We start from the raw sequence: 18,952 nt of genomic DNA, 5'->3' as shown, positions 1-18,952 counted from the left end.
AGGGCTGCAATGGAGTCAGATATACAAGTTTGATCTGAGATACTTTTTACATTTGTTCGTTTCTTGGTAACAATTTTATAAGATTTTTAGACACTTCTCTAAATAACTTTTAGTTATAGAAGAGTATGTTTTGAAATAAGGATTAAGAGATAATGGTACAGTTGAGATTTCTCCTTTCCTTTTTTCTCATTGCTTTAAAAATAACAGCCAAGTGTAGATTCTTCAGAAACTGATCCAAGGGAGGAATTCCTCTCAAGACCAGGAATACTTGTGTTTTTCCTCAGCAACTGGTTTATTTTTATCTTAAGGACCTTGTAAATCATGGAACAGATTGTGTTTCCATCTTTATGTTGGCTGTTAGTAAGCTGAGCACCAGATTTGTGTATCCTCATTAAGAGGAACGTAATTTCTCATCTTTGGCCCAGGGAAGTCTATGCAGGTTCACCCCTGAGTCTTCATTAGCTTCCTTGCTTTCTTATGCAATGAAATGTTCTAGACTCATCTCTTTAAAATATGCATAAGATCCCACTGTTTGCATTTTGCATACAAACGTCATGTCTGTCTGTTTCCCCCTTTACTCTGATTTCATCACCCGTTATTTTTATCACATAGACATCTTTTTAAGCTTCTTCTGCAACAAGGAGGGGAATGAATGATTGCTGAAACTCACCTCGATGGAAGTCTAGTTTGTGAATGATCCGAGCTATCTCTTTCTCTAGACTTCCCTCCCTACCCTTTCTCTGCAGGACCACTCTACAGCCAGGAGTTGGCCAAGACGAGGAGGGAAGAAAACTGAAATCCAGGGGATGTTGGTGCTTTTAGCTTATCTGGTAAAGACTTTGGAAGGAGGGGGAGGTTCAAAGCAAGTCATGAAATATTGTAAAATTTATTAATGGGTTCCATACCTCCAGGTACCCAAGTCCTTGTCATAGGTAACTGGAGTCAGGTGTTTAAACCCATATCTGAGAAAGGCCTGCTGCACAAGGCCACGTGTCCTCTAACTTGGAAGAGGATTCTCTGCAGCCTAGCAGTTCATTAAATGTTCTTTCTAGGAATGAAGCACCAACACCCTGCTAGCAAATCCTCTGGGTTTGGGGGGAACTGGTCTCATTAATGTGTGATGGAGGTAACCCAAAAAAAATCACAACTTTAGATGAGCGGTTATCAAACTTGAGCATGCTTCAGGTTTCCGGAGGACTTGTGAAAGCACAGATGGCTAGACCCCAGCCCAGAGTTTCTGAAACAGCAGGCCTGGGATGGGACTTGAGAGTCTGCATGCTGCTCCCAGCACCACCTTTGAGAATCACTGGCTAAGACGATCAAGTTACCCTTTAGAATAAAGTTTCAGCTTATCCTTGCAGACTTTAGGGTCTATGAGTTCACCTATATCCTAACCTCTTAATGATAGGCCAGAAACTAAGACATTTAAGAAAAAAAAAGTTAAATCCAGAGTTGTTGGTTGTCTTTAAACACAGAGACAGTTCTGGTTAAAAAAAAATTCTGCCTGATCAGACAGTGCTTGGCCCTTTTATTTGCTCTCAAATACAAAGTTCACTGCAAGAAGCATTTCTCATGAGGATAGGAGAGTGGGGAAGGTCTTGGTCAGAAAGCCCGAGTCTGTGTCCTCAGTTCACCGTTCTGTGGGGAACGATATCCTGTGGGTTTCAGTGAGAGCGGTATGGTCGCCTTGGGTCATTCTTCCCACAGCGGCCTCAGGACACTCTGCGCGCATGGGCTACTTCCTGATAAATGCTTGTGGGGTTGAAAGTTTTCCAGGAGTCAGACAAGAAGAGCAGCACTATCTGGTCTTTTCCTCTTGAGCCAGACCACGCTATATAAACTCCCGGGGTCCTGTCTGCAAACACATTCTATAGCATAGCCTGAGAACTTTAATGTAGCAGTTATCAGCTTTTCACTTCATTCCCGAGATCTTGAGTGAAATAGAGAACATTGAACTTAGAGAAACCTTAGATCAGCATTTTCAAAAGTACTTGTTTTCTTTTCCAGTTACAAAAATAAAACACGTCTATAAAAGGCCATTTTAAAAAAGCTTATAGTGAATAAAGCTCTCTAGTAATTATCCTCTGAGAAGAAAACATTTTTTCAAGTTTGATTTTTTTGTAAGCATTTACAAAAGTACACATATGTGAACAGAGAAATTTTGAACAAAATGGGATCAAGAATACTATATCCATGTTGGTGGATACTTTCTCCTCCACTTAATTTTTTTCATGTCAGTACTTATAATTCTGTTGAATCCTTTTTGATAGCTATATGGTTTTCCGTTACATGGACATTTATTTAATTATGTTTTATTTAGCCAGTCCTATACTAGATATTTGGGCTTCCCTGGTGGCTCAGTGGTAAAGAATCTGCCTGCCAACACAGGAGACGCAGGTTCGATCCCTGGGTCAGGAAGATCCCCTGGAGAAGGAAATGACAACACACTCCGTATTCTTGCCTGGGAAATACTGGAGACAGAGGAGCCTGGCGGGCCACAATCCATGGGGTCACAAAAGAGTCGAACACAACTCAGCAACTAAACGACAACAATACTGGATATTTTCGTTGTTTCTAAATTTTCTTGTTGATGCAATAATATCTTGTTCCTAAATCTTGGTGTATTTGTACAAGTTATGTCAGAGATAGAGATTCCTAGAAGTGAAGTGCATAAGATAATTATATATAAGTATATGTATTTATATAAAGAATATGTAAAACAGTAGTAGTTACGATAATTATGATACAAATGCCTAGTAGTTATGATAACATTACCCTCTATTAAATAATATACTGAAATAATATGCCATGACCAAATTGGATTCATTACAGAACTATAACAATTGCTGGATTTAGACAGTCTGTTAAAATAACATACCTTGTTAATTGGCCAAAGGAGAAAAACCATTCTTCTCTGTCCTTAGTTGTTAAAAATGTATTTGATAAAATTGATCAATTCTTTTTTTAAAGTTTTTAAAAAATGTATGTATGGCTGTGTCGGGTCTTTGTTACTACATGTGGGCTTTCTCTAGTTGCGGTGACTGGGGGCTACTCTCTAACTGCCATGCATGGGTTTCCCATTGCAGTGGCTTCTCTTGTTGCAGAGCATGGGCTTTAGGGTGCACGGACTTAGTTGCCACTCAGCACGTGAAGTCCTCCCGGAACAGGGATCAAACCCATGTCCCTGCATTGACAGGTGAATTCTTAACCATTGGACCACCAAAATTGATCAATTCTTGATTACAAATTCTTAGAACAGGAAACCCTTAATAGAGCTCTTCAAAATAAGGGAGTCTCTGTCTCTAGCCCAAAGTTAGCAAGCTGCATGCTCTGGGGTGAATAGTTGGAAACATTTCCAGGAAAGTCAGGAAATAAGCAAAGATGCCTGCAAGAGCTCTGGAAGCGCTAGCCAGTACAGACAGACAGGAGACTGAAGTAGAGCCATGGAAAGTGGAAATAAGAAGCTAGCAAATAACCGTTATTCTCAGATGATACAATATTGTATTAGAAGCTATTAAAAATAAGACAATTTAATAAGATGGATGTTTGCAGTGTTATTGGGCTCTTCCTTTGTGCCAGAAACTTTGACGTATTGGATTGGCCAGGAAGTTCATTCAGGTTTGCCAGCCCCTGTTCCCGAATGGACTTTTTGGCCAACCCAGTGCTTTAAGGCACTCCCAAGCCTAGGAGACAGGAACCATTTTTATGTCCATTTTACAGATGAGGAAACTGAGGCTTAGAGAAGTTCGGCCGTTTGGCCACAGTCTTGTAACAGAAGGGCTGCGTGGGCTCTCAGGCCGCAGCTCTCTGACCCCGTGGCTGCGCTGTAGCCAGCGTTGCCCCTGGGTAGATGTGTGCCCTAGAGCAGGTCAGTTCAGCTCCGAGGGCCACAGTTTCCTCACCTCTGAACGTGGCGAACCCCTGAGTGTGTGCACGTGTGTGTGGGCCAGGGCAGGAGTGTGTGCAGGAACCAGGCGTCTTTACTGTAAGTCCAAGGGGATCTCGGAGCCAGTTTCTACTGGGAGGCCACTGTTAAATGTCATTTGGGGATTGTTGAAAGAGAGTAATAAGGATTTCCCCATTTGTTTTCTTTTGTCTATTGAATTTTATTGACTTCATAAGTAGCTGAGACTGCTAACAGGGCTGGATACAAATGCCTATGCTGAGCCTTTGGTTTGAGTGCTCAGAGAGAATTATCAGAGACCTTGTGCCCTGGGGCAGGATGGAGCCAGGTGGGCCAGAGGCCCTGAGGTCTGTAAGTGGAGTTGTGTTCCCAGAGGCTCGAACACAGAATAAATGTTTAAATCTTTCTCTCCCTTCTCTGTTGCCCCCATAATAACTAGAAACCCAAGCGGAAAAACCCTGAGACTTGCCTTATTACCAGGACTCCTTTGGGATTCAGTTGTGCTAATGGTGGCTTCTGTCTTGCTCTCCAGGTACGGAGAGAAGGGGAAAGCCATCCGGATCGAGAAGGTCATCTACACGGGAAAGGAAGGGAAGAGCTCACGTGGCTGCCCCATCGCAAAGTGGGTACGTGTCAAAGCTCCACAGCCCAAACTGGACTGGGGAGTGGGGGGCAGACGTGTGCACTTTCCAGGGAGCTGTGAGCCAGCATCTGGTGCTGTTAGGGTCATCTTCCCCCAGCCTCAACTGTTGGTCCTGTCTTTGTTTAAATGCCAGCTCCTGATGTCCACGGCTGGCCTTGGAACTTCTCTAGTTGTTATGCTCAACTTGTACTGCCCTGTGGTTCAGGGCTGCAGGGGAAGGAGATGTGGAAGCTAGCTGGAGACATCATCTTGCCCAAGGCTGGGCCCCACCGTGACTCCTCTGCCCGCTCTGCGTGCCCTGGCGCTGGGTGCCCCTGTCTCTAGTCCATAAGAACTAAGCCTCTGAGCACAATCAGGACAGCATTGCATCTGCTTGACTTCTGAGCCAGTGTTTCCTGTAGACAGCCTGCGTATCATGGCAGAGGGAGCACCAGTAACTCAGACCCCAGTTTCACCCAAAGTTTTCTGACCCGTCCTTCCAGCTCTCATAGAGCACTTTAGAACCACTATAGAACCCATGCCCAGAGCAGCAGCAAATTTATCAGGTAGCTGTTTGCTCACTGCTTGATAGGGAGAATATGCATGGAAAATAGGAGGCTCTGTCCCTGTATTCAAACTGCTTATGATGTAGAGACAGCAGGAAGTAAGATCGTGGAGACTTGAATAATCAAAGTTTAACATTGAGAGACAGGCTTGGTGCTGTTGAGTTCAGGGCCAAGGGATGTGAGGGGCAGGAGGAGTTCAGGCTGGGTCTTCCAGAGAAGGTGGATATGCATGGGGCCATATTAAATGGGCGAGGAAAAGGTGGAAGCATTCCTGGTGAGGAGAGTCATGTGGGCAAAGGGAGAAAGGCAGGGTGAACATACACTCAGCTCATTTCGAGTGAAGGATAGTAGTAACATGAGCTTTGTCAGACTCTGTTTTTATCTGGTCTATATGCCATCCCTTTGCACCTCTATGTTTAATGAAAATACTAGGTATCTAAACCTGAACTACCATGTATCTATTTGTAGCAATTTTCAGACAGTAGCACAGAATGATCTGGGAAAATCTGAAATACATAAGAGTATTCACGGGCATATAGAAGAATGTTTTCCCCACCCTTGTGAAAGATGGTCATTACAGTAGGAGGTTAATTACTTCTCTGGCTGATCAGGGTGGGGTGTTATCCCTCCCAGAGAACCCATCAGGGAAGTGGTCTCCTTCCCTTCCTCTTGCTGATTTATGTAGTTGTTGAGGAATTCCAGAGTATCCGGCAAGAAACTGAAGATCCCTGGGGCATTGGCAGACTTTTCAGCTTCAGAAACAGTTGCCACCTTAAAGAAAACAGTTGGCTCTGTGGACAGTGTTAAGGATAAGAATATGCATCTTAGTCCTCAGACACTCATGGTGAAAGTTTAGCTCTTGACCAGCGCTCATGTGTCTCTGCTGAGGGCTGGGGAGGAAGGCGCCCAGATGAAGTGTGAGATCCGTTTCTGGGGCCGTGAGAGGAAAGCAGAATGATGGCAGGAAGAATGTGGTCCTCAGAACTCTGGTCCCTCCAGGCTCTGCGGACAAACGCCCAGAGCTGGGCACAGGAATGCAGTGCTTTCTCCAGAGGTTGGAATAGCTTGTGGATATCACCAGGCCTGGTGGAGTGCCCATCACCAATGCCCATCTTCTTTCTTTTTGAAAGAAAAGCTCATATAGAAGGGAATACATAGGGACAGAGAGGTGAGGAAATTCCACACCTGATAAGTGAAAATAAAATGAGAGAGGAGGGAAATTTTGTTAATGAGAAGAGTGGTAGATCGTAGAACTATTACAGTTGCAAGAAAATGGCAGTGCTGTGTTGTTTCTTGTTTTCTAACCAAATCCCATAGTGTGGTGACGTTCCCTTATTTTTTGCCTACACAGCCACCAAATACCCTGTGTATTACGGTTGTAGGGTTCATCTAGAGTTCCACCTCCTTGGGAGCTGGAGAAGGGACAGAGGTTCCCTTTCTCTGCCCCTGTGTGGAAATGGCCCACAGATGCTAAGGACAGATTGTTCTTCGTGGTGGCACGGTCGTGGTCCATCGCCCTGGGGATGGCAGCGTCCAGCTCCCTGGGCTGGGCAGTGCCTCCCATGCTCTCCCCGCTGCCCCAGCCCAGGTCTAGGTCCTGGGTTTTCTTTCCAGCCAGGGTTCATGTCTGTGTTTGCAGCCATTACCTTCAGGTACAAGCAGTGTGCCCGGCAAGTTTTAGATTTAACCAGCTGGGATCTTGGGCAACAAAGCTGAGGTGCATCATGGATGCCCAGAAAATGTGGGTTCAGAGAATGATCTGAGAAAGTGGGGCCCCCCAGAGAGCCTGCTGGTAATGTCAGATTTTAAGGTGGCCTGTACAAAGTGTGGAAGTCAGCAAGTGTGGAGATGACGGAGCAATGCAGGTAGGACTCCAAAGGCTCAGAATATATGAAGGCACACCAGACGCAAACGCTGCAGACACGGTAAATGGGCTTTCGGTAGAAGAGCCATGGAGATGCTGCTCAGGCCAGCCTGTAATGGGAACAAGTCAGAAGGCAGATATTTGAAGGCACCGGCGGCATGGTGGAGCAGACTTAACTGGGGAAGCCCAGTGCTGGAGCTAGGACCAAGGGTGAATCACGGGGGAACAGACTGGGGTTTCTGCTCAGCGCTCCGGGAACCCCTGGCCCAAGTCCAGGTGATTTCTTTACGATCCTGTGATGGCGCGTGAGCCGTCTGTGTTGCTGTGCTCTGAGTGCTGGTAGGTTCGCACCTTACATTGGCCTTTGACTTCTGCACTCTGTATTCCGTCCTGCTGGGTTCCTCCATAGAGTATGGGAGCTCCACTTTGTTGCAGCTTTTTTGAGTGTATCCAAAGGCCTGTGAGGGTGTGGCCACAGGGCTGTCTGCTCGTGCCTCAGTGCACTTATGTGGGGGTCGCACAGAGTCGGACATGACTGAAGCGACTTAGCAGCAGCAGCAGGAACATTTAGGGCTTCCCAGGTGGCTCAGAGGTAAAGAATCTAGTGCAGTACAGGAGATGCAGGAGACCCAGGCTTGATCCCTGGGTTGGGAAGGTCCCCTGGAGGAGAAAACGGCACCCCAGTCTAGTATTCTTACCTGGAGAATCCCATGGACAGAGGAGCCTGGCGGGCCACGGTCCATGGGGTCGCACAGAGTCAGACAGGACTGAGTACGTGTGCACAGGCAAGCGCAGACTGGAAACCCGAAGGGCACGGCCTCAGTCCAGCCGTGGCGGTGCAGGTGACTATGTGAGCTCTAAGTGTGTGTCACACATGAGTGTAATTAGCCAGTGCTCTTCTGGGGCAAACCCTAGTACCTGCTGTGTGTGCAGATGCCCATGGAGTGCCCGGCTCAGTCTGCAGAAAGCCAGCCATACAGGGATATGATGATTGGCATTTCATATATTTACTGATCCACAAAAACAATTTTATAAATAATGTTGCAGTCAGTGCTTCCACAAAGGGTGGAGGTGGTGGGCACCATTACTGCTATGGCTCAAAGCAGGAACTCTTGGCCCAGATACATTTTGTTTAGTATACAAGATGTCCTTTAAATTTTGAAGGAAATTCTGGTACATGCTGTTTTATGGATGAAACTTGAGGATGTCATACTAAGTGAAATTAAGCTGGTCACTGAAGTTCAAATGTTGTACAATTCCACTTACGTGAGGTACCTGGCATAGTCAAATTAATAGAGTCAGAAAGCAAAATGGTTGTCACCACGGGCTGGGCTCAGGGAGAATGGAGGGTTAGTGTTAATGGGTGGAGAATTTCTGTTTAGGAAAATTAAAAGTTCTGGAGATGAAAGAAATTCTGGTGATAGTTTATATAACAATGTCAGTGTGCTTAATGCTAATGAATTGTACACTTAAAATGCTAAATTTTATGTATATATTATATATATTTTTTCCCACCATTTAAAAAATGAATTTGGTGTTCATATCTTTAAAAGGAGAGATTTCATGTGAAAATCTGGATTTCTGTTTTCTTCTTCCCAAACTGGAAGGGGTAGGTACATTTGGCCGGAATTCTCACCAGGCAGTGACCCAGGGAGAGGGGTCTGGCTTCCCAGCTACCCTCAACTCCTTAGTTGCACCTCTGGCCTGCTCTCCTTACTGATATTGCCTGCCTGGTGGCTCCCTCAGCATCAGCCTACACTGATGTACTCATGACCAATCCTGTCTCCAGCCCAGACACCTCCTGACCTCCAGACCCGTTCTGTTGGTTCTGCTCGGAATAGCCACTCCAGTGTTCCAAAGTGCCTCCACCTCGGGGTGCTCCCTGCTGCCTAGCAGGAAACACTGCCCACACTCACCCACTTTTCTGCACCACAGAATGTCATTTAAGACTTGTGCCTGGCCCTCAGCTCCTATAGTGAGGTGGTCCCAAAGTCACCTTTCTCCTGAAGGTCTCTAGAGTCCGTGTCTTTTCCTGTTCATTCCCCATTGTTCTAGCTCAGACTTTATCCGTTTTGCTCGTCTTATGTCAGTGGTCTCCCCATTTCACCCCTCTCCCAAACATCTGCTCCCCCTTCTAAAGCATGTAGCTATGAATGTAAGGGAGCCCCCTGCTTACTTTGTAGAGCCGTGTCTCAAGTCCTTGTCCCTCCACTCGCCACTCAGAGCCCTTCCCAGTCTTCCCTCTTCACAGGCCCCCACATCTGATCTAGTCACAGAATTCCTTGGGATTTTTGGAGGGGAGATTCAGCCACCTCACCCCCCACTCCTGGACCCTTTGTGCTTTGTGTGAGCCAGGACAGTGTTTAGGGCGAGGGTGAAGAGTGAGGTGAAAGCCTGGGTGACTGGACAGCTGGACCCTGAGGAGCAGAGCAGTACCCCATGGCCTATGCTTTTTTTTGTTAGCAGTCTTTTTGAGATGTAATTCACATACCATAAAATTCACTCATTTAAAGTATACAATTCAGTGGTATTGCAAATTGTTAAAACATAGATAACATAAAATTTTCATTTTAATCATTTTAAATGTGCAGTCCAGAGGCATCAATTACATTCTCATTGTTATGCAACCCATCACCACTGTTTATTTCCAAAATTTTCTCATCATCCCATCCTGAAACTCTGGTTGTATTCTTAGGTATGCCTGGTCATATATGTTTAACTTTCCAAGGAACTACCAAAAACTGTTTTCCATAGCATCCAGGCCCTTGCTTTTTAACAAAAACCATGTAGATATGCACCATTTTCTCTGCAAATGTTTTAGGACAATGTAAAAATTTCTGAAATTATGGCTTATAATTTTATCTATAGATTTTGTTCCTTTTGTTCAGTAGTTCAATTGTGTTTGACTCTTTGTGACCCCATGGACTGCAGCACACCAGGCTTCCCTGTCCTTCACTATCTCCCAGAGTTTGCTCAAACTGATGTTCATTGAGTTGGTGATGCCATCCAACCGTCTCATCCTCTGTCGCCCTCTTCTCCTCCTGCCCTCAATCTTCCCCAGCATCAGGGTCTTTTCCAGTGAGTCAGCTCTTCACATCAGGTGATCAGAATATTGAAGTTTCAGCTTCAGCATCAGTCCTTCTGATGAATATTCAAGGTTGATTTTCTTTTAAAGTAGACTGGTTTAATCTCTTTGCTGTCCAAGGGACTCTCAAGAGTGGAACTTTCAAGCACCCCAGTTTGAAAGCATCATTTCTTTGGTGCTCAGCCTTCTTTATGATCCAACTCTCACATCCATACATGACTACTAGACAAACCCTAGCTTTGACTATACAGACCTTTGTTGGCAAAGTGATGTCTCTGCTTTTTAATAGGCTATCTGGGTTTGTCATAGATTTTCTTCCAAGGAGCAAGCATCTTTTAATTTCATGGCTACAGTCACTGTCCGCAGTGCATTTGGAGCCCAAGAAAATAAAGTCTATCACTGTTTCCATTGTTTCCCCATCTATTTGCCATGAAGTGTTGGGACCAATGCCATGATCTTTGTTTTTTGAATGTTGAGTTTTAAGCCAGCTCTTTCACTCTCCTTTTTCACCTTCATCAAGAAGCTCTTTAGTTCCTCTTTGCTTTCTGCCATTAGGGTGGTATCATTTGCATATCTGAGGTTGTTGATATTTCTCCTGGCAATCTTGAATCCACCTTGTCATTCATCCAGCCTGGCATTTCACATGATGTATTCTGCATGTAAGTTAAATAAGCAGGGTGACAATACAGCCTTGATGTACTCCTTTCCCAGTTTTGAACCAGTCCATTGTCCCATGTCTGGTTCTAACTGATGCTTTTTAATCTGCATACAGATTTCTCAGAAGGCAGGTATTCCCATCTCTTTTAAGAATTTTCCACAGTTTGTTGTGATCCACACAGTCAAGGGCTTTAGTGTAGTCAATGAAGCAGAAGTAGATGTTTTTCTGGAATTACCTTGCTTAATCCATTATCCAGTGGATGTTGGCAGTTTGATCTCTGGTTCCTCTGCCTTTTCTAAATCCAGCTTGTACATTTGGAAGGTCTTGGTTCACACACTGTTGAAGCCTATCTTGAAGGATTTTGAGCATTACCTTGCTAGCATGTGAAATGACCGCAGTTGTGCAGTAGTTTGAACATTCTTGGGCATTGCGCTTTTTTGAGGTTGGAATGAAAACTGACCTTTTCCAGTCCTGTGGTTACTGCTGAGTTTTATTTTTATTCCTAAGTCTATGTAAATCACCAATTACTTAGGTTTTATAGTAGTTATTTTTCATTTTGCAGTTTAATGTTTTTCTTTTCCGAATCACAATGATCCTTTAGCCTGTGTGGTTGCTGTCGCCAGGGTGTGACACCCCTGGGACCGTGCCCAGAAGAGCTGCAGCCTGGGTCTGTTGGGCAGAGGGGAGGGGGGCGTGGCATCCGCCGTGGCCGCGCCCAGCGCCGGAGCCTGTGGTTCCCAGCGCCCCGCCCCGCCTCCCCACAGGTGATCCGCAGGCACACGCTAGAAGAGAAGCTGCTCTGCCTGGTGCGGCACCGGGCGGGCCACCACTGCCAGAATGCCGTGATCGTCATCCTCATCCTGGCCTGGGAGGGCATCCCCCGCAGCCTCGGAGACACCCTCTACCAGGAGCTCACCGACACCCTCCGGAAGTACGGGAACCCCACCAGCCGGAGATGCGGCCTCAACGATGAGTATGTGGATGGTCCCGGTGGCGGGGTGGGGCGCGGGGTGGGGCACGGGGTCAGGGCCCTGTGTTCCGCAGAGTTAGGACTGGGGTAGAAAAGTGCTCACCCACAGAGCTGGCCTGAGGTCTGACCCTGGCTGGGGAGGGTCTCCTGACTCAGCTTAGCTCTGCTTTCTGCCCCGAATTGACTCTGAGGCTCTAATATGGTGACAAGTGTGGAAACGTGTGTGATGCCCGACTAATACAAGGCATCAGTGATAGTCATAAGACCTATCTTTACAGGATCCTCCCCCCGTTTTTTAAATTAAGGTATTTTTACTTACAGTAAAATTCATCCTTTGAGGTATACAGTTTGAGGAATTTGTCAGATGTTTATAGCCGTGTATCCACCACAGTCAAGACATAGAAGAGCTCCTTCAGCCCCAGACTCCACCATGGGCCTCTATAGCCTGGGGCTCCCCGACACCCCTGGCAACCACATGCCTTGTTTCCTGTCTACGTAGGGTTGCCTTTATAAGAGTGGCACATGAAGGGAGCCCTGCAGCAGGTAGCCTCCCGAGTCTGGCTTCTTTTCCTGAGCAGTGTTTCTCAGTTTCGTCTATGGATCAGGAGCTCACTCCTTTTCACCACTGAGTAGTATTCCACCACGTGGATGCATCACAGTTTGTTTATTCATTCCCCAATTGAGGGGTATTAGGATTATTTCTGGATTTTATTAAGTGTTGAATGGTAATGTCAGTGTTAATTTCTTTAAAGGCCTGTCAGCACCTGGGCCTGCAGGAAGCAGGCATGTTCAAACTCTGTGGTTCACATTATTCCCCTCCTTGAGTGGTCTGTGTTGAAGCTGATCAAGATATTAAAGTCGTGGCAAAGTGTAAACCTGAGTGGGTTTTTGATTAGGTCCTTTCAGCCATCTCACACAACCCAGGTGCTTCTCCCAGCAGCAGGCTCTCAGACCTTCAGGCTCAGGGGTGGGAGCCCAACAGGCTACTCAGAACCGCTCCTCTGCCCACAAGGGTAGAGACTTGGGAAAGGAGTTGAGGGCAGGGAATGATGTCATCCCAGTAGTGGGAGGCCAGCGGATGCCAGGCAACAGCCGGGCCGCCCCCTCAGGGAGGGGAAAATTCCAGAACAAAAAATGTGCTTATGATGCCTAATGTGTGATATGTTGCAGCCGGACCTGCGCTTGCCAAGGCAAAGACCCAAACACCTGTGGTGCCTCCTTCTCCTTCGGTTGTTCCTGGAGCATGTACTTCAATGGCTGCAAATATGCTCGGAGCAAGACTCCTCGCAAGTTCCGCCTCGCAGGGGACAACCCCAAAGAGGTGAGCAGAGCCCCATAGGGAGCCCAGGACCTTCCCACTCACCCTGTTCCACCTGCTGCCCTAACAGTCCAGATGGCACACAGGATTAGTCCACTGAGACTCAGATGTGCAGAAAATGGAACTTCCTTTTTTTGTTTTTCAAACTGACCTTATCTTGCAGTGAAATAAGTTATATGATGTGATGTGGAAGGATATGACAAGTGAAAAATTAGACTTACCAGTTAACAGGTACCTCAGGCTCTTGCAGTTTAGAAAAGTCTCCTTAAGGTAAATGTTCAGATTACTCATTAGACTGTGGCCCTCTTAAGGGTTATCGCTTCCCTCCATTCTTTGCAAGGTATCTTCCTGGGTGTGAAGTGTGGCAGGAAGAGGGGCCTCAGGCCACCTTTTGGCTGATGCTAGACTTCCCTCATCCTGCCTGGCTGCTGGGGACGCGTCTCTGTGCGGTTGTCCAGTTGTCCAGGTCTTTGCTCTCCCCTGCTGGGGGCCTGGTGTGGTCCTCGGGCACTGGACTGGCATCCACATGATGTTGCCTCTAGGCCTGAGGCCTCCTCCTGCCCTCCGGGGCTTTTCCTCAACCCAGTAACAACAGGATAAGGGTCTCAGGGTCTCCTCTGCAGGCTGAGCGTAGTCTGGGAGCCAGGAGTGTCCAGCCAGGCTGCCTCCCCCTCTGCCACTTCCCCTCTGTTGCCTTGGTTGGGCAGGCCATCCCGAGGGGCTCTGCCCTTGAAGCCCAGAGGCAAAGACAGGCACAGGCTGCAGTGGGCTCCCCCCAGCCTCCCTCCCTCCTGCCTCTGCTACTGCAAGGAGGGGGCTACTGGATCTGGGCAGTACCTTGATCCCACTCTCTACCTTCCAACTCTCTCCAAGCTCCTTGTACCAGAAGGGCTTCCCCCTTTTCAGGGGGCAAGGACTCCTGGGGTACATTTTTTTTTCCTAAACCACATATAAATTTCTATGCTCAGACTTCCAAGCTTTGCTTTTCAGAAATAAAAGGAAGCAGCACATCCAAATTTAGAAGCTCTTTTTTCTTCTCTCAAAGCCAGCTTTTTTGACTGTTACATAACCTAGTCTGAGTCTAATCTGACGCTAGACTTTTATTTATGGCAGCACCCTGCTTCCCTCAGAAGCAGCAGATGCGGTTGCTTCAATGAATGAAGGAGTCTCAGTGCCGCCAGGAACTAGGAATTATCATGAATGAAAGCGATACATGGAAAACAAATATTTTCTCTGTTCCATCAGCTACCATTTCCTGTGCACCTACTAAGTGCTGGGTACTCTGCCCAGAACCTCCCAGGTATCTCAGTTAATCTTATGACACCTGAGGCTCTAGGCACTATTACTGCTCCCTTTACAGGTGAGGCAGATGGCTTGCCCGAGGCTGTGTGGCAGTGATGGTGAAGTCAGCATTTAACCCTGGCCTGTGTTTCCCCAGAGCTCACAGTCCTCACCCCCGTGCTGTGCTGGCTTCAGGCCCCCTGAGCTTGTGGAAGCATCTGGAAGATAGCCAGGGAGGTGCAGTGAGGCTGGCTGGTAGCTCTGCCGCCCCACTGGACAGACAGCTGAGCCATTGGTCTCACCCTTCTATTTCTAATTCTGTGAGTTTGGTACTTTTTTCCTTCCCTCTTCCTCCTCGTTCTTCTCTGTAAACTCTTCATCCCATGCTCAAGGCTGGCTCAGAGCCCCTGTAGCCCTACTTGGTACCCTCAGAGGGCTAGAGAAAGGCTGTGAATACCTTAAGCTCTCTGCTTGGGGGCTGCTTCATTGCGGTCAGCACTGTCTGGTGGAACTTTCTGTGATAATGGAAATGTTCTCTGTAGAGAACAGCCAGCCACAGGCACCACTTGTAGTCACTGAGCATTTGAAATGTGGCTAGTACAGTGGAGGGGCTGAATTTTTTATTTTGTTTAATTTTAATTATTGCGAACTAAACACCTGACATGATGCGAGTCTTAAAGGATAGAACGTCGAGGCTGTCTGTGTACTTGGCTCATGATGGGCGCTGGGCCTGGCTGGCTGTGGGATTCCTAGCGCAGGCCTCAGCTGCCCCTCCCTGCCTCTGTTTGCCTGTCTGGACCACTGCAGGAAGGATCCACACTTGCTGCTCATGCTCGTACACGCCTGCCATCCCCCACCTCTGACTGAGGGTGTTGAGCGAGTGCTCAGTAAGAGCAGGAACCCGTTCTAGGTGTTCTGAGCGGCACTGGGCTGGAGCCTGGCAGAGCAGGTGCTTGGTAGCCAAGGTGACCAGACTCTCAGGAGTGTCTGCTCTGGTGAGCTTCAGCATCTCCAGCTTTAAATCAGACCTGGCCCCATACCCTTCTCGGAGGAAACACCGTTAAGATACCTGATGGCCCCTTACTTCTTACCTTGCCACCGGGAGCCCAGCAGAGGTTCTAGAATGGAGGTGGATTTCCAGGGTGCAGACAGTTTACCAGGCGGAGCTGCTCTGGGGGTGTGTGACTATTCTTGTCTCCACAGGAAGAAGTGCTCCGGAAGAGTTTCCAGGACCTGGCCACCGAAGTTGCTCCCCTGTATAAGCGGCTGGCGCCCCAGGCCTATCAGAACCAGGTACTGGGTCTTGGGCTGTTCTCTGCCCACGTGGCACCCCCATCTCTGCCCAGCTCTCTGCTGTGTGGCAGTGGCAGAATGGGCTCCTGATGGGAAAAGCCCAGCCAGTGCTACAGCAGCGATGTAGGTCTTTGTTAAGACCTCTTGCTTATACCAGGCTCACCACACCCCCGGACTGTCTTTCCTCTATCCTTAGTCTTTATCTCTCTCCCCTTCATAATCCGCCACGTCCTCTGCTCTGGTTTCTACTGAGGAGGCTTGAGTTTCTCTCACCAGTCACCTCTGCACTCTGTAGGTGAGGCAAGGGGGACTTGAGATAACCCAGAAGGGAGTAACCCCTACAGGGGCTTCAGCCATAAAACCTCCCTCCTGCAGCCCATGTACAAGACAGTTTTGTTCCTTAACCTTTTCCCTCCTTCCTTCCCTCTGTGCCCCTGGCCTCCCCCATGCCAAGTCAGGGCCATTCATCTCAGGTCACTTGAGCAGCTCTCCTTGGCAATCTACACAGGTGACCAATGAGGAAATAGCGATTGATTGCCGTCTGGGGCTGAAGGAAGGGCGGCCCTTCTCAGGGGTCACAGCCTGCATGGACTTCTGTGCCCACGCCCACAAGGACCAGCATAACCTCTACAACGGGTGCACAGTGGTAAGAAAGCTTGTGAGCTGTCACAGCCCCACCTATGAGATGATCCTGGGAGGGGGCACACACCTGCTCTGTGCGGATAGGTGGGCTCAAGGCTGGGAGAGACCTGGCAGACTGCCTGCTTCTGCCAACTTCTTTGGGAAATGCAGGGACAGGGCTGGTTTGGGTGGAGGCTGCAGAATGCAGCCTCCTGGGTGCCCAGTGTGCCCCAGTTATCTAAAGTGTGGTTCCAGGTCTCGCTGAACACTTGGATTGAAGTCCAAACAGTCTCTTGATTCATTCACTGGGCAAATGTTTATTGTGCCCCAGGTACTGCTCTAGATGCTGGGGAATAAAATGGACAGTGTGCTGCCGGAGTATGTGATATAATGTGCAGGAGCAGTGAAGGCTGTGAGGAGAAGATACAGTAGGGTAAGGGGTGAGATGACCGCAGACGCTATTGTAGAGGAAGTGGAGGGAGCCTTGTCTGGGAAGGGGCACCTGAGCAGAGACCTGGAGGTAAGGGACCGAATGCGTGCGGGTAGGGGTGGGGAGCTCCAGGAGCAGCACAGGCGAAGGCTCAGAGGAGTGAGATCAGAGGGGCAGGCAGGGCTGGGGTCGCAGGGAGAATGGGGGGCTGGGAGGGCTCTGGGTTGTGCTCTGAGTGTGATGGGAAGCCCTGGAGGGCTTTTCAGCTGGGAATGCTAAGATCTCACTTATAAAGTCAGAAGCAGTCTCTTGCTCCTGCAGATGGAGAATAAAGTATGTTGCAGTAGGGGTGGGTGGGGGAGAACCAGAGCAAGCAGGCCAGGTAGAGGCCAGGACAGGTGTCCAGAGGTGACAGAGCTTGGGCAGGAGTGAGGGTGGGGTGGGGAGTAATTGGACAGGTTTGGGATGATTTTGAAGGCATAGCTGAGGGTGTTTGCTCATGGCCTGGACATGGGATGTGTGAATTGCTTGAGCAACTAGGCAAGTGTTAGTGATATTTACTGAGATATAGAATATCAGGAGAAGACCAGTTTGGGGTGAAAATCAAAAATTCTGTTTTGACAGACACAGACTCACAGACTTAGAAAACAAACTTGTGGTTGCTGGGGAGTAAGGATGGGAGAAAGGAGTAGTCAGGGAGTTTGAGGTGGACAGGTACACACTGCTGTATTTAAAATGGGTAACCAACAAGGACCTACCATATAGGAGAGGAAACTTCACTCAACGTTACGGCAGCCTGGACGGGAAGGGAGCTTGGGGGAGAATGGATACGTGTGTATGTACGGCTGAGTCCCTTTGCTGTCCACCTGAAACTATCACAGCATAGTTAATTGGCTGTACTCCAATATAAAACTAAAAAGTTTTTTTTTTTAATTAAGAAAATTCTGTTTTGAGATGCCTGCTAGATGTCCAGGCGGAGATGTAGAGTAGGCTGGGGAAAAGAAGGGTCTAGAGAAATGAAGTTGAGACTGGAGAGCACTTAGTTCATAATTAGGGCCATGAGCCTGGATGCAGGTCCCAGAAGAGTGAGTGCAAGATGGAGAAGGGAGGAGGTTTGGGCTTGGGTGGGGGCACCCTGGAAGGAGTGATGTGGCTCTCTTCTCTGCTTTTTACCTAGGTCCTAGGAGACAGGGCCCCCAGGGGGCTGTGGAAGAGACATGGGCACTGGCATGTTCAACTAAAAAGGAACCCCTAGAATCAGTGTAGCTTCTCCCCCCACGGGATGAACGGCCCAGCCCTAGGATTTTACTTCCCTATCTTGTCCCCCTTTCCCATGCTCAAGGCCAAAAATCAAGATGAGGCAGGCTTGTCTACACTGCACCGTGAGGATTTTGTAGCTGAAATATAGAGGAGGAGTGAGCCCTTCAGGGTTAGGAAAGGAGCAGGGAAGGAGGACAGACCACTGGGAGATAGGAGCATAGTCAGGTTATCTGGATCCCAGAGCTTCGAGAATGAAGTGAAAAATAAGTTTTTTTCCAAAGTGGATAATGGGTTTTTTCCTACCTGAACAATTATTTATTATAAAAAAAATTTCATAATATGAGAAAGTATGAAGTAAACATTGCCTGGCGTCTCAGAGATAACCTGTGTTAGCATTGTGATGGCCGTCCATTCAGATACCTGAATGTGTGTGTGTGTGTGTGTGTGTGTGTGTGTGTGTGTGTGTGCTGTTCCATGACCTTGCTTCTCTGAACTCAGGAGCATGTGGTGGATAGCTTTCTGGGTCGGTGGATATCAGTTTACTTCAGCACGTTCTAAGGCTGTGTGTGTGGCTCTGTCACCGTTTACTAACCAGTCCCCTGCGGATGGACAGTACTTTCAGACTCCTTTCCATAAACCACAGGGAGGATGTCCTCAGTACAGTTTTGTGCAGTGGCCCCAGGATAAGGACACTTACAACTTACAGCCTTGGAGTGCTAATTTGCCAGCTTATTGGGCAGCAGTAGGGTTGGTCAGGAGGCAGAGAGGGGAGAGAATGGCTGACAGCTTTACTGGGGATTTCATAAAACGGAATGGGCAAGGCAAGATAAATAAGCTGAGTAAGTTTAGGGTGGATAGTTTGAATAATTCTTTAGGCTCTGGGCTTTAGAGGTGGTCTCTATGGGGCGATTTAAGACAGGGAGAGTATTTGGTGTGTGAGAGTTTGATAAAGGAGATGGGGTGGGATAGGTTGGTTTATGTATCAGAGTTGCATTGGCGGGGGTTTGATAAAGGAGATGGTTGGGGTGGGATAGGTTGGTTTATGTATCAAAGTTGCATTGGTGGGGGTTTGATAAAGGA

The 18,952-nt window shown here is 47.8% G+C and overlaps 1 protein-coding gene across 3 annotated transcripts in view; it reads left to right on the top strand.

Annotated features, from left to right (window-relative positions):
• Positions 1 to 18,952, top strand: part of TET3 (tet methylcytosine dioxygenase 3) — a 109,586-nt gene that overhangs the window by 80,110 nt on the left and 10,524 nt on the right. For all 3 annotated transcript variants that reach the window (XM_070798423.1, XM_070798424.1, XM_070798425.1), the window contains 5 exons: positions 4,437 to 4,530; positions 11,464 to 11,672; positions 12,840 to 12,990; positions 15,472 to 15,561; positions 16,070 to 16,207. In XM_070798423.1, the coding sequence (XP_070654524.1) occupies positions 4,437 to 4,530; positions 11,464 to 11,672; positions 12,840 to 12,990; positions 15,472 to 15,561; positions 16,070 to 16,207 (682 nt within the window). The remainder of the gene's footprint in view (positions 1 to 4,436; positions 4,531 to 11,463; positions 11,673 to 12,839; positions 12,991 to 15,471; positions 15,562 to 16,069; positions 16,208 to 18,952) is intronic.

Source organism: Bos indicus, chromosome 11 (assembly GCF_029378745.1).
Source record: "Bos indicus isolate NIAB-ARS_2022 breed Sahiwal x Tharparkar chromosome 11, NIAB-ARS_B.indTharparkar_mat_pri_1.0, whole genome shotgun sequence".
In the NCBI taxonomy this organism is placed as follows: domain Eukaryota; kingdom Metazoa; phylum Chordata; class Mammalia; order Artiodactyla; family Bovidae; genus Bos; species Bos indicus.
The sequence above is the reverse complement of the archived record's forward strand: the minus strand, read 5'-3'. Positions and strand labels throughout refer to the sequence as shown.